This window comes from Adiantum capillus-veneris, chromosome 3, assembly GCF_014529385.1.
Source record: "Adiantum capillus-veneris isolate H3 chromosome 3, ASM1452938v2, whole genome shotgun sequence".
NCBI classification, from domain to species: Eukaryota; Viridiplantae; Streptophyta; class Polypodiopsida; order Polypodiales; family Pteridaceae; genus Adiantum; species Adiantum capillus-veneris.
In genome coordinates, this window is record NC_140933.1 from 65,173,403 (window position 1) to 65,185,323 (window position 11,921).

Here is an 11,921-nt window from a genome sequence, read left to right on the forward strand (position 1 = left end):
GAAATAAAGACGGCAGAAGTTTAGAGCTATACCTTCGTGTTTTTTTTCAAAAAATAATATTTTCTCAACCTTGGTGGATGTCCAGAACAAACGTTATAACCTAATTCAGTTGTTGTCTTGTGTTGTTTAATATAGAAAAATTCTAAGTTTCTAGCTTTATGAATATTGGTACTGGTTGCTAAAGTGGTAATTTCAAAATTGTCCTCGAAAGGAATGTGTGTCTGAATGTCCGCTCGCATTCTCTTCGAAGGATTGCGCTTGTGCTGGCCAATGCGTTTATGGATGTTATTCGTGACTCCGATATATCTTCTATCGTTCTTAGTGCAGCGTATACTGTAGACTATGTATTCTTCCCGCGACGTTGCCTTTTTTGGGGTGGAAGGCCGATGCTTGTCTCTGGTTGTTGATGAGTGTCTAAATCTGCAGTACATCCAGATTGGTTAGGCCAATAAAAAAATGACATTGCTGCGGAGAAGTGAATAGAAGCTAGTGATACTTGTTATCCATACTTGCCTTGGTCTGTTGCAACTGGCTCGTATGGGGAGGCTGGTTGTCCATAATTTATTGCCTTGTGTTCGCTGTAGTGCCATGCTACCTTCTGGATTGTGATAGGTGGATTAGTTGCATCGTACGTGTGGTTTGCCGAAGTCATGAAATTTGTCAAGATACCGGCACATTTTTCTTGAGTGGCTTTTGAAAGTTCAACCAAGTCAATGTTGTAACCAAAGCGCAGCTGCTCCATCGCGTAGAATGTAATTCCTTCAGTTTTTGTGTCGAGGAGTTGTTGTGCTTCAACATTACGCAACATACTCTCATCATCCTCGTACTGGATATCAAGCTCTTCAAGTATTTGCTTCATGAGACCTATAGGATGCAGGAGCAAGCTTGTTAGCACTACACATAGAAGGCATTATATTTTCCTTTTCTAATAGTACCTGTTGTCATCCTTTCTGTGTTTGGTGTGGCCATTGTTTGGTCTAGAGCTTTATATCTTGCGTCGCACTTGTTCATGAAGTTGCGACGTTCTTGAAAAGTATGGAACCCCTCAATATACGCATGGGGTTTCTCGTCTGCTGAGTTTGCCAATCTCATCTGCTTAGTCGTGAGGTAAAATCTCTTAGGTTGTATCGCTGGTTGCATTTCCTTTGCGTTGTTCGTATATTGCTTGAAGAGCTGCACGGTAAAATGAGTGATTGATTTGCATGTGTACACACAGGCAGATGCAAGATCAAAGAAGCGTGCAAAATGTACCGTGTTGTGATCCATTGTTTGATTCAGTTTCCTGCGCGTAAAAAAATTTATTTTGATGACCTCTTGCAGTATTTCTGAAGCATAAGATCTGACAAACGTTTAAACAAAAATGAATGAAGTGAAAAAGGGAAGAGCAGTAAATTTACAAAAGGTGGATCAAAGTGAGCAGGGGTGATAGGGAAGGTGTCTCAGCAATGCAACATATTGAAAATGATAAGTCCATAGAAGAGAAGACAAGCAGTTAAACAAAAATTCTTGCTTTATATAGAACGCAGTTACAAGGCGATTTCATCTGTTTAAAAGAAACAGGAATTGATAGGAAGTTCAAAAATCTAGATGGTGTGAACATCTCTGGCATAGGTAGCTCTAGTAAATGTAGCCGGGTTCGCTCAATGACGCGTGATAGCATCACGTATAGAAGGCCAGGGGCGAGACATTGGAGTTGATTGTTGCGCCTTGGGACTTGTGTCCAGTCATAGCGTAGGCAAGAGCTAGTGGGAATGTGGATTTATGGTAACAGTGCCCATTGAATGTCCGTCTGCTATGCTTTGACCGCCGAAGTGTAAGTTCCTGTTTGGATGTGTCGAGTGTGACTTTGATTGCTTTGACGCCTCCTTCTTCATCTTGGAGGATTTCGTCTACGCGACAAAGTGATCCATTGGCTGCTCCAATTGTTAAGTCTATGTTCTCTGTTATCAGCGCCTTTGCTCCTTCTGCTATTCTGTCAATTGCATGGAAGTCGGGATCTTCAAGCCGTGCTTGGAGGTCAGGGACCTTGTGTGTGTTTGTCTTGAGGCCGATTTGGATGATGTGACTATGCTGATGGAAGCGTTCCAAGAGAAGGTTATTATAATATCGAGCGTCACTCTTGTGTGTGCAAATGATTGTCATATTCCTATCCATGTGTTGATCTATTTGATCCTGCGTTATGATGCGGTCACCGAGCGCATCGTGGATCTCTTTCTTTGTGGGGAGCGTGACTCTTATTGTATTGAGGAACTCTATGAAAGAGATATCTTTTGCATGGCGCACTGAGCAAGACATAATGTACGTAGTAGTAGTGGACCAATAAGTGGAGCTTGTGATGTGGCATGAGTAGAAATGATCATTTTGATGCCTCTATACCGGCGGCAACTGTGCCAAATCACCGAACAAGAAGAGCTTTTTATCTTTGAATGGGTCTAGCAGTGTGCACGGTTGGTGACATTCACAATTTGTCGTACTATGAGATCAAAAGTTTGCTTTGTCAACATAGAAATCTCGTCTATGATAATCGTGTCTGCTTCTTTGATACTGACGTATCTGTCATCAGTTTCAGAGATTGACAGGGGATACTGCTGTGTGCGCATCGGTATCTTGAATTGGTAATGGACAGTTGTTGCGATGCTGCTTAACCTCATGGCCGCTGCACCAGTCGAAGCAGCGAGTGTGACAGTTTTCCCTTGCATTATGAGTTGGCTTGTGATATATCTTATGAGGAAGCTTTTTCCACTGCCAGGAGTGCCTGTGATCACATGCAGACCACTCTTTGCTGCTGTGAGCTTCTTGTAGATCTCTGCTTGTTCAGATGTCAGTGACGCGTTCTGGACGTTTTGAAGCTCGTTTAGAAGGGCAGAGATACGAGAAGTCGTGTCCTATTGCTCGTAGTCTGTTTGCACATCTGGAGATTGAAATGAGGTAGCCTTTGTTGAGGATGTCTTCTATAGTATCATGTTGTGAAATTGGGGTATTTGATTTGTCACGAGCATATTTCGTTGTGTATACTCTGTGATGTACATCTCAAGGTCCTCATCTGTCAGTATAAAATTTCTAAGTTTGCACTCAAGATAGTATGACTTGGACGTGTTCTCCGGTGAGAGGAGCTGGGATTTGTTTCTGAAGGTGATGCTCTTTAGCAGCACGTTGTAAAAGAAAGCCTCTGGATGATGCCCTGGGTGGAAGTCTGTGTTGCCGCTCTAGCGATTGGCCGTAGGTGTTCGCCTCCGAAATACTTTTTTTTTCTTTTTTCCCCTTCGTCACTGTGTAATTCTTGTGGAAGTCGTAGAACGTAAGATTCTCCAGTCTTTGTGGTCGTGCGCAGTACAGATCGACAAGGTGCAGCACGACATCATTGTTGTGAGAAATGATTCGTTGTCGTAGTGCCGGGGGTGATGAGTTGACGTATTGGACGGTGTCACTCTTTGAAATGATTGGGATTTGCAAACAATTTAATGCCACTTCTGTTGCTGAGATAGGCTTCGACAGTAAAGAGGCTGAGATCAGCTTCAATTTCACAGTGTCAAGGCCACCTCGGCCTAAGCGCTCTGCATCTTCTGAGCGGATGTTGAGATGGCCCATTGGTTCAGTTTTGAGTGCATACTTCAGGAGGTAATAGGACAATGATGAATTGGTGACCCGATGTATATTCATATGTGCACCCCATAGCAGAAGCAGTGTAGGGTGGTACGGTACGACATTTCTGTCTTCATGCCGGGGCCTGAAGTATTGCCATCTGTGATTTTGTTCGTTGAAGACTGGGTTTGGATTTGGCTGTGCATGAAATGGAAAACCGTGTTTACATACTCCATCTCTTTGACCGTGGTAACAACTTGTACGGCACTTGTGAAGTTGTTTCCTGAGCACTAGTTTTCGGAGGCGGCTCACTTCTGGCAAAACCACAGTGCTGGTTTCTGGCGGGATGTATGCAGTTATCTCAGCAGATAGTTGCTCTTTGTCTTCTTCATGCATCCACAATATGACATGAGGATGCAGTGATCCTCTATTTTGGACCTCATATCTAACCAAGTGGCATGGTGTTGCACACGGCCCAACACACCTTTCGCAAGTATATATTTGGACATAAGCATTTGGAATTTAGTGTGTAAGGTGAGGGCGCATTCGACCGGGTAGTCTGTCCAAGTGAAGGAGGCGTTCAAATGACGTGCAATTAGCTCGATCGTGTCAATCTCAGGCCATCTTGTGTCTGTGACCTCATCGGCAGTGAAAGTCAAGAAGAAATCAGGCATTCCCCATTCGTCCACCATTGCTATCAAGTCCTTTAGGTTCTTGCTGTGCCACGAGCAAGAGCCTGGCATGTTGGAAGGGGTGTTGTACCGAAGCACATGTCTCACAGTGTCCTCGTCAGTTGCTGTACGATTGGCCTTCTTGTAGTTGTCAATGTCCCTTTACAACAAGCTTGTGTGTGTATTGTTAGCCAACATAAGAGCTTGCTTTACTTGGTACATTATGAGAAGGTATGGCTTGTACAGGGTGTAAACGGAGAACAAAGTCGATGCACGTACCTTTACATCGATATTGAAGTTGATTTTACCATCATATTGGCCTTTCCCGAAAGGAAACAGGAATGGAAACACTCCCGTCTCTATTGTGATGTCCTTCACGGAGCTTGCTGCGGCAGGCATGCCGTTGGGCTTGAAAGTAACTGTTCTCTCAAGCAATTGTTGACGGCCACGGAGCTGCAGAGAAGCAAATTCGTAAGTATCGCTAGCGGTAAATGCTCTTCTCTTGGATGGTTCAACGATGTTTTCGATGATACCAAACATCAAACTCGTGTCAAGCTGCGCCATTAGTGCAAACGGTGCGTTGTCTTGTTGGTACTGAATGATCTTGCTCACACTATCTTGACTTAGTATGCAGAGGCCATAATTCTTATTCGGTCATTCATCCATCGACATGTACTTCTGTAGTACGAAGTTGTTCTCAAGATTGAATGCAAGTATGTCTGCCACTTGTGATGTAGCTAGGTCTTGCTCTGTGAAGGTTGTTCTATGCTCTTTACTCCATGATAGCAGAGGGTTATCTAATATTGAACGTCTGTCTAGTGTACCACGTGATATTGTTGTCACTGTTGAGATGGCGTTGATAGATATGTCAATGACGCTCAGTAGCTGTATGTGAAGTTGATTCCCGTTCAATATTCTTCTTGTGTAGTCTGGAAGTAACGGCACACAATATCTGCGACGTGCACTTGAGTTCTCACAAGCGGAGCACTGCACCCATTGTGTTTCTATTTGTGTAGCCTCTAAGCTGGATACCAGTAGACTGCTAGCAAACATTGCAACCGATGTCTCATCTGGAGCTTGAGTACAATGAAAAGAGGCACTTCTTTGGATGAAAACTACACCACAAACAAAGCATATGCTTAAAGGTCTGAATGTCGTTGCTATTTTTGAACTCCATCGGTGTACTAAATTGACGATATCAATCCATGATTGTGAGCATGGTAGAAATCTAGCCTTCTTCTTCATTGAAGTGCGATGTCTCGCTTTCGATCTGCTGAGGTGTATCCTACGCTTTCGGTGATGGTCCATTGACGGCTTCAGTCGGACTCAATCTTAATGGTTCAATGCGATCAGAACCTTGTGATATTTAGTTACTAGTCACGGCTAAGCAACAGATAGTTCAAGCGTTTGAAACAACTATGTACCTGGTGTTGGATTGCGCTCTTGTGGGGTTTCGAACTAAGAAGAGGCAAGCGGTAGCTGAGTTCTTGAATGTCCCTTGCAAAGAATAAGTACGAAGTGTTAGAAAAGTAATAGCACAATGTTTAAGGTTCTGAGAGTAATCTCATCATTTGTATGTGTTCTTTATCTCTTATGTTATAGAAAAAAAAGGGGGGTCAAAGAAAAGGTAATTAGTCAGGCGATGATTTCATGAGAAATTCCTTTTATCGTAGCTTAACTACAAGGTCTTCTAGGTATAGCCTCTAGTCAGCCCTCGAACATGAAATACTTGGCTCTCGCGATTAAACAAATTAATTGACCAGAGAAAATTAAGAAGCTTACCCATGGTATTAATAGTCGATCTCTAGTGCCATTCGATCGTTAAATTCGCAACCCCACACTTGTTTAATTTTTTACCTTTACATCTGTTTATGCATTTGATTACATTACAATTTAATGTTTGTTGTTGAAAAATTGTTTAAAATTCTGTTACCAATCAAATTGTCTGCCTAAAACTGCATATGCTTTTTAATCGCTTATGAGAATGCAATTACTGTGCCAATGTTGTTTAATTTTGCAGTGACTGAAGAAGGCTAAGGACATTCATCTCAAATGCTCTTTCACCTCGACGAACGAGCTTCAACTCAATAGCTTCCGAGGACGGAATCTACATCAGGAAGGGGGGCATGTTAACTCTCATGGCTCACGGACACCCTATCACCTACGACGGACGTTCTAACCTACGGCGGACATTGTATTATTTATTTGGTAGAGTTAGGTACCGGGCTTGTCGGTCCAATAGGAAAAGGGTAAGAGTGATCACCGATGAGAGGCGCACTCTAACTAGAACATTCAAGGGATTAGTTGGCTAAGCATGGGTGCCCAAGTGTGAATGGGGCGAGCTCATATAAAAGTCAACTAAACCTAAAATTCACTCATTCTCTCATTTGTGCAATAGAAGAGTGCTCTTGCTCCATCTCCATCTCCATCTTCTTCTTCTTCACCAGTGTATGAGAGAGAGAGAGAGAGAGAGAGAGAGAGTGTGGGCGATTGAGCATTACGAAGGCACGGCGGCGGCGAAGCGGCGGCTCTTTCTTCTTCGTGGCGAGGAATCCTCCACGAAGCAAGCGTAGAGCGGTGAGTGACACGCCATCGCCTTCTTTGAGCTTACTAGTTTAGGCTTGTTGTGTGCTTGGAGCCATTTGTGGCTCGCACACGGTGTATCGGCAAGTTCCTTGCATTGACACGTGCGACATACGCGCACACAGTGTCATTACTTTCAATGGTTTGGAATAGAATAAGAGGGGAATTTTTTTGGATTATTTGGTCTGACCGAAATGACAGGTTGTTTAACATAGCTTACTAGACTAAAAGTCTGAGAGAACTTTTTCATTGCTTTTCCCTTCAGGTAAATCAGCTAAAGCTTGATCAATGTGGAGTGTATGAAGCCAACTTCAAGGTACTCACGGACTGTATGAGCTACTACAACAGTGCAAATATCAACAAAGAGCAAGAGGTGCTTCTCGATGGCTCCTATACACACCTGCAGAGAATGTTGGACGAATGCAGAGCAGATGGGGAAAGATTAAGAAGGCTACATAGCAATGGAATCCGGCTAGTTGCCCGCCTGAATGATTTTCTGGAAAACTTGACAGAGTAGAATGTAATTTGAACACCAACTTTTTGTAACTATTGACCGAACCATACCCTTTGCGGTAGTTTTTTGTAATTACGCTCTTTCTTTAATATAAATCTGCTCTCGCCCTTGATGGGGAAAAAAAAAAAGAAAAGCATACTCCCACCTACTCATTGTTGTTCTGAGTTTTTCGAGAACCCAACCAAAATCATTGTTTGTAAGTTACTTTCTCCCCAAGGGGGCCCCCAAATGAATAGTTATCTTCATAATGAAAAATGTTTATAAGTAAAAAAAAAAGAATGTTGCTCACAACAAAATATGCAACCTAGCCAGAAACTAGTTTGTATATATTCTTTCTATTTTGTGCCAGTGACTTATTTGATTTGAGTGTGAAACACGAAGGTTTTTAAAATGAGATCTTCAAATCAACTCTCCTATGTGCCAAGAATTTTGATACCTTGGTACACACCCTAAGCACCCTATGAACAAAGTATAGATTATGAAAATGGCCATAGACTCTGTCCCTCTCCAAAGCTATGATTATCTTCGGTTTCTTGTCACACATTGGCTCTTCTAGTTGTTTAGAGCATAACCTAAGGACTAATGGCCCATGAGCTATATAGCCATGCCACTTGTTGATTATTCATCCTTTCAATAATAAATGCTAGCTATATTGGAAATATGAAAATTAAGGTTATGCTTACTTGCATCCACTGCTAGTGGTACTGGAGGAGGGTTTGAGATGAGATATTGGAGAGCACATATGAAAATTCTAAGAGTGAGTGCGTGCTTTTTTATTTTTTCAAAACTCAGAATTTGTGAGTGGATTGTATTAAGCACAACATAGAATTTACAAAACACCCTCAAACTTAGGCCGAGCCTTGAGGTGCTAGATATTACAAACCGGATGTCTACCATCTCTCACCTACGCTGATACTTATCGCACGTTCACAACATGGCATGGGTAGCCCTAAACCAATCTCTCGAATCTTGCTTGCTTTCGAGCATATATATCATCACTCTGCTTTCTTGTATAATCTCTGAGAAGCTTGCTACTTGAAGGCGAAGGCCTCCCTCAAATATGCAGCGGTTCCTCGCCTGCCATATATGGTGGAAGAAGAAGTACCTGACAGCTTGAGTGCAGATAAGTAGGGCAAGGTTTCCCATCTTCTTGCAGCCAAAGAACAGATGAGTCTTGAAGAGCCTGATATGCCATGTCCTTTGAATCCACTTGCATATTCTAATCGCTACTTTTGGCTAACTCATTCTATTGCTCATGGCTAAATGAAGGACATGGGTTAAACTTGTTGAGGATCCAACCAATCTCTCCAAAAGCAAGTTTTTGTCACACGTGCAAGCAATTCTGGAGAAATAGGCACCTCGACAGAAAAGGTACCCATGAAAGGGTCATCAAAATATAAGTATACAATGTGCATTGAGAAGAAAGGGTCCTACTTATATTTTTAGTCTTTAATTTGTACATGAATTGTTTCTTGTTTTTGTTTTGAACAGTTGAGGAAGTTCAAAAATAGGCCTCGAGTACACATGATCATGAATGGAGGATTTACATATACATTCAAACCTCCGACGTGAGATCGAGGCCGGTATATGTAATTGTGAGGAAAGGCGGTGCTTAGCATTGATTGTCCACCTACATTGGAGAGAGTTTGTGCTCACCATGAAGAAGGATTAAGTTGCATCAAGTGATGAGGAGCACTGACATACTGATGATTAAAGCTTCCCATTACCTCCAATCCTTCATCATCAAAGGCATATTGTGTTTCTTCAAAATTAGACCTTGGGCTCTCTGTGTTCCATGAGCTATACGTGCTGCCTCCCAAGTTAGAGCTTGGAGAGCTGCCATTATAGTCTGTATAAGCATCTGCATCACAAGCAAAGCACCCATCCATTATATCGTCTGCCGGCGGTCTTGCTAACTCAAAGTAATTAGCAAGATTCGCATCGCCATCAGAGTCATTCATGTAATTTACTAATCCAGGATTATCACCCTCATAAGTCCTTGCTAATCCGTTATACTCACTGCTAATTAAAATATCAAGCCCATTTTGCTGTGCTGCATCCTGAGCATACAGCAGTGTCTTCCTCTCAGTCATAGCTGCAGGGCCAAGAGCCGCAGAGAATGATGATTTTCTGCTGCGGTTAATCTTCTTCTTGGGTTGCTTCGACGACTCGAGAATTCTGATTTCTTCATGATTAGCAGCATGTTTATGGTAATCACTGACATAATTGGCCTCGCAGAAATTATCAACAGAAGTGTGATGAAGACCCATATCCTTTGCTGCACCTTTGGGGGCCTTGTTGCCGGTAAGCCTCTGCACAAGAGCCCGAAAATTCGCAGGGTCGGTCTTGATGAGAGTGGGAGCAAAGACATGCACCACTCTGATAATGGGCTGCTTCTTCTTGGCTGCAATGGGGTGGGAGGAAGAAGAGATCCCCAAGCAGCTGCCGCCATGGCTACTGCTGCTGCTTGTGGAAGCTCGAGAGGAAGCAGAAGAGCTTGGCGGGGAGTGCCTTACAGGGGCCATCACAAGGATTGGCAGAATATTGAGCGAGAATGGAGGCTATGAGAGGTGCCCACAGTACATACACACTCACACAACTGGAGAGTAAGCTCTAGCTCTGTTATATTATAAGCTGATGATGATGATGATGATGATGATGATGGGCAGAAAGAGACCACGTTGTAGTAAACAAGATCAATGCACGAGATCTTTAAATTAAAATAGAAGAGTTTATTAAACGCAGAGAGTCGAGACTAGGACTTTGGTCACTTGGTGCATTTGAAGTCAACACAGTTTGCGCGTATAGCTAACTAAGTTTAGAAACCGCCTCTAAACGTTCTTGTTTTCATACTTCAAAGTTCATACATGCGTTTGTATTGACTTCATTCTCACACTCTCTAATCTGCTAGTGTACCATGAAAGAGCTTTTGTGAGTCCCAACATTGCTCTTTGGCTGGCATTGTACCCATTTTGGGGCAATATTCCCGTCTTTTAACACGTGTAAATAGCTACCTTTCAAAAACATACTCTAAAGCCCTTAGAAAACTCTAAAATCTTTGAAATTTAAAGGCCAAGGGTGCCCACGAGACTCAACTACAAACACATCAGAGGCATTGTATCCATAGTGCATGAGTGCCATGTATGCAATCCCAATATGTATAGAGTTACTCGATATGCCACAACTCATCCAACCGAGCAAATAACTCGGCCATGAACAATGCATCAGAAATTCCATGGAATTTTTATTATGCCTAAAACCTCTTTTTTCTCTCAAAACTCACAATTGTGAGTGACTGTATTAGATTCAACCAAGAAATATACAAATAAACCTCAACCTCATGCCGAGCCTTGAGGGGCAGATGATTACGTTAGCAGTACCAAGTAACAAACTATTACCGATCCTTGGACGGATGTGGTCACGCGAGGGTTCAATTATCTATATGGATAACTGAGGCTATTGAGCTTCCTACGCATTGAATGAGCGATAACTGAGCCATGGTCACGGTCACACGCGAGCACAATTATTCAATGTCTTTTTTTACACTTCTTCGGTGGTGGTCACGCGAGGGCTCAGTTATCCGTTTGGGTAACTGAGGCTACTGAGCTTCCTACGCATTGAATGAGCGATAACTGAGTGATAGTCATAGTCGCATACGAGCACAATTATCAATGATTACCTGAATATGGTAGTCAACAAAAGCTGCATGGAGGATATTACTTTTGCTAGCAGGTATAGAAGAGAGAGGATCTAGAGAGAGAACACTGATGCTTTTGAAAGCTAGTTGCATTAAATGTATCACAAACCCCCCTAATGCAACCGTGCCAAAATCGGCATAGTTACAAAAGGTTATGCTCTGTAGTATTGAGCTGACTCAGTAGGATACGTGTAACCACATTGTGACTCAGTTACCTGCCTGAGTTACTGATAACTGAGCCTCATGCAACCACCACCTTATCATTGAAAAGGAAGGCCCTATGTGGTGTCCTTTTTATGTGTAGACAATTTTGGAACACATTACGGCTTGCTAAATTCTAGCACGCGTGCACACACACATGCACATGTAAGAGAAAGAACCTGTGTGCCATGAAATTGCAGTACTTACAAAAGTCTTGAGTTTGAACCTTGTTATCTTTTCCTTGGATTTTATTGTAGCCATTAGCGTTAGGGGGTTCACTAGATAACGTTCGGTCTAATTTAAAAAAGTCTTATCTTTTTTTTTTTTTTTTTTGAGACTTACCTACAACTTTGAAATTACAACACACACACCCAACCTCTCTATAGGAGGAGGCATACCGACACACTAACTGTGAATGTCTACGTGTAACTCGTTGTCGCACAAACTCTCTATTTCACAAACTTCCGAAGGCACTAACCTCTATCACACTAACTTCTTGAGTATTGATTGATAACTCTATTTCTGATTTACTAACTCTCTCACTCCATATCGCACTAACTGTCGGAATTAGGGTTGCAAGAAAATACACACAGCTTGGAGAAGCCGAAAGAAGCTCAAGGCACACAACAGAGAGCGTATTCCTTAGTGTGCAATGGAAAGATGGATAGCCCTG

General features: G+C 42.5%; 1 protein-coding gene across 1 annotated transcript; it reads right to left on the reverse strand.

The window, feature by feature from the left end:
* Positions 1-8,193: 8,193 nt before the first annotated feature.
* On the reverse strand, positions 8,194-9,972 carry LOC147461035 (uncharacterized). The gene has a single exon (XM_086499998.1). The coding sequence runs from the start codon at positions 9,873-9,875 to the stop codon at positions 9,003-9,005; it is 873 nt and encodes a 290-aa protein (XP_086356124.1). The 5' UTR covers positions 9,876-9,972; the 3' UTR covers positions 8,194-9,002.
* Between the last annotated feature and the right edge of the window lie 1,949 nt (positions 9,973-11,921).

Bases quoted from the DNA above. Each gene is read 5' to 3' on its own strand.
- LOC147461035 (XM_086499998.1), bottom strand. From the start codon at position 9,875: ATGGCCCCTGTAAGGCACTCCCCGCCAAGCTCTTCTGCTTCCTCTCGA.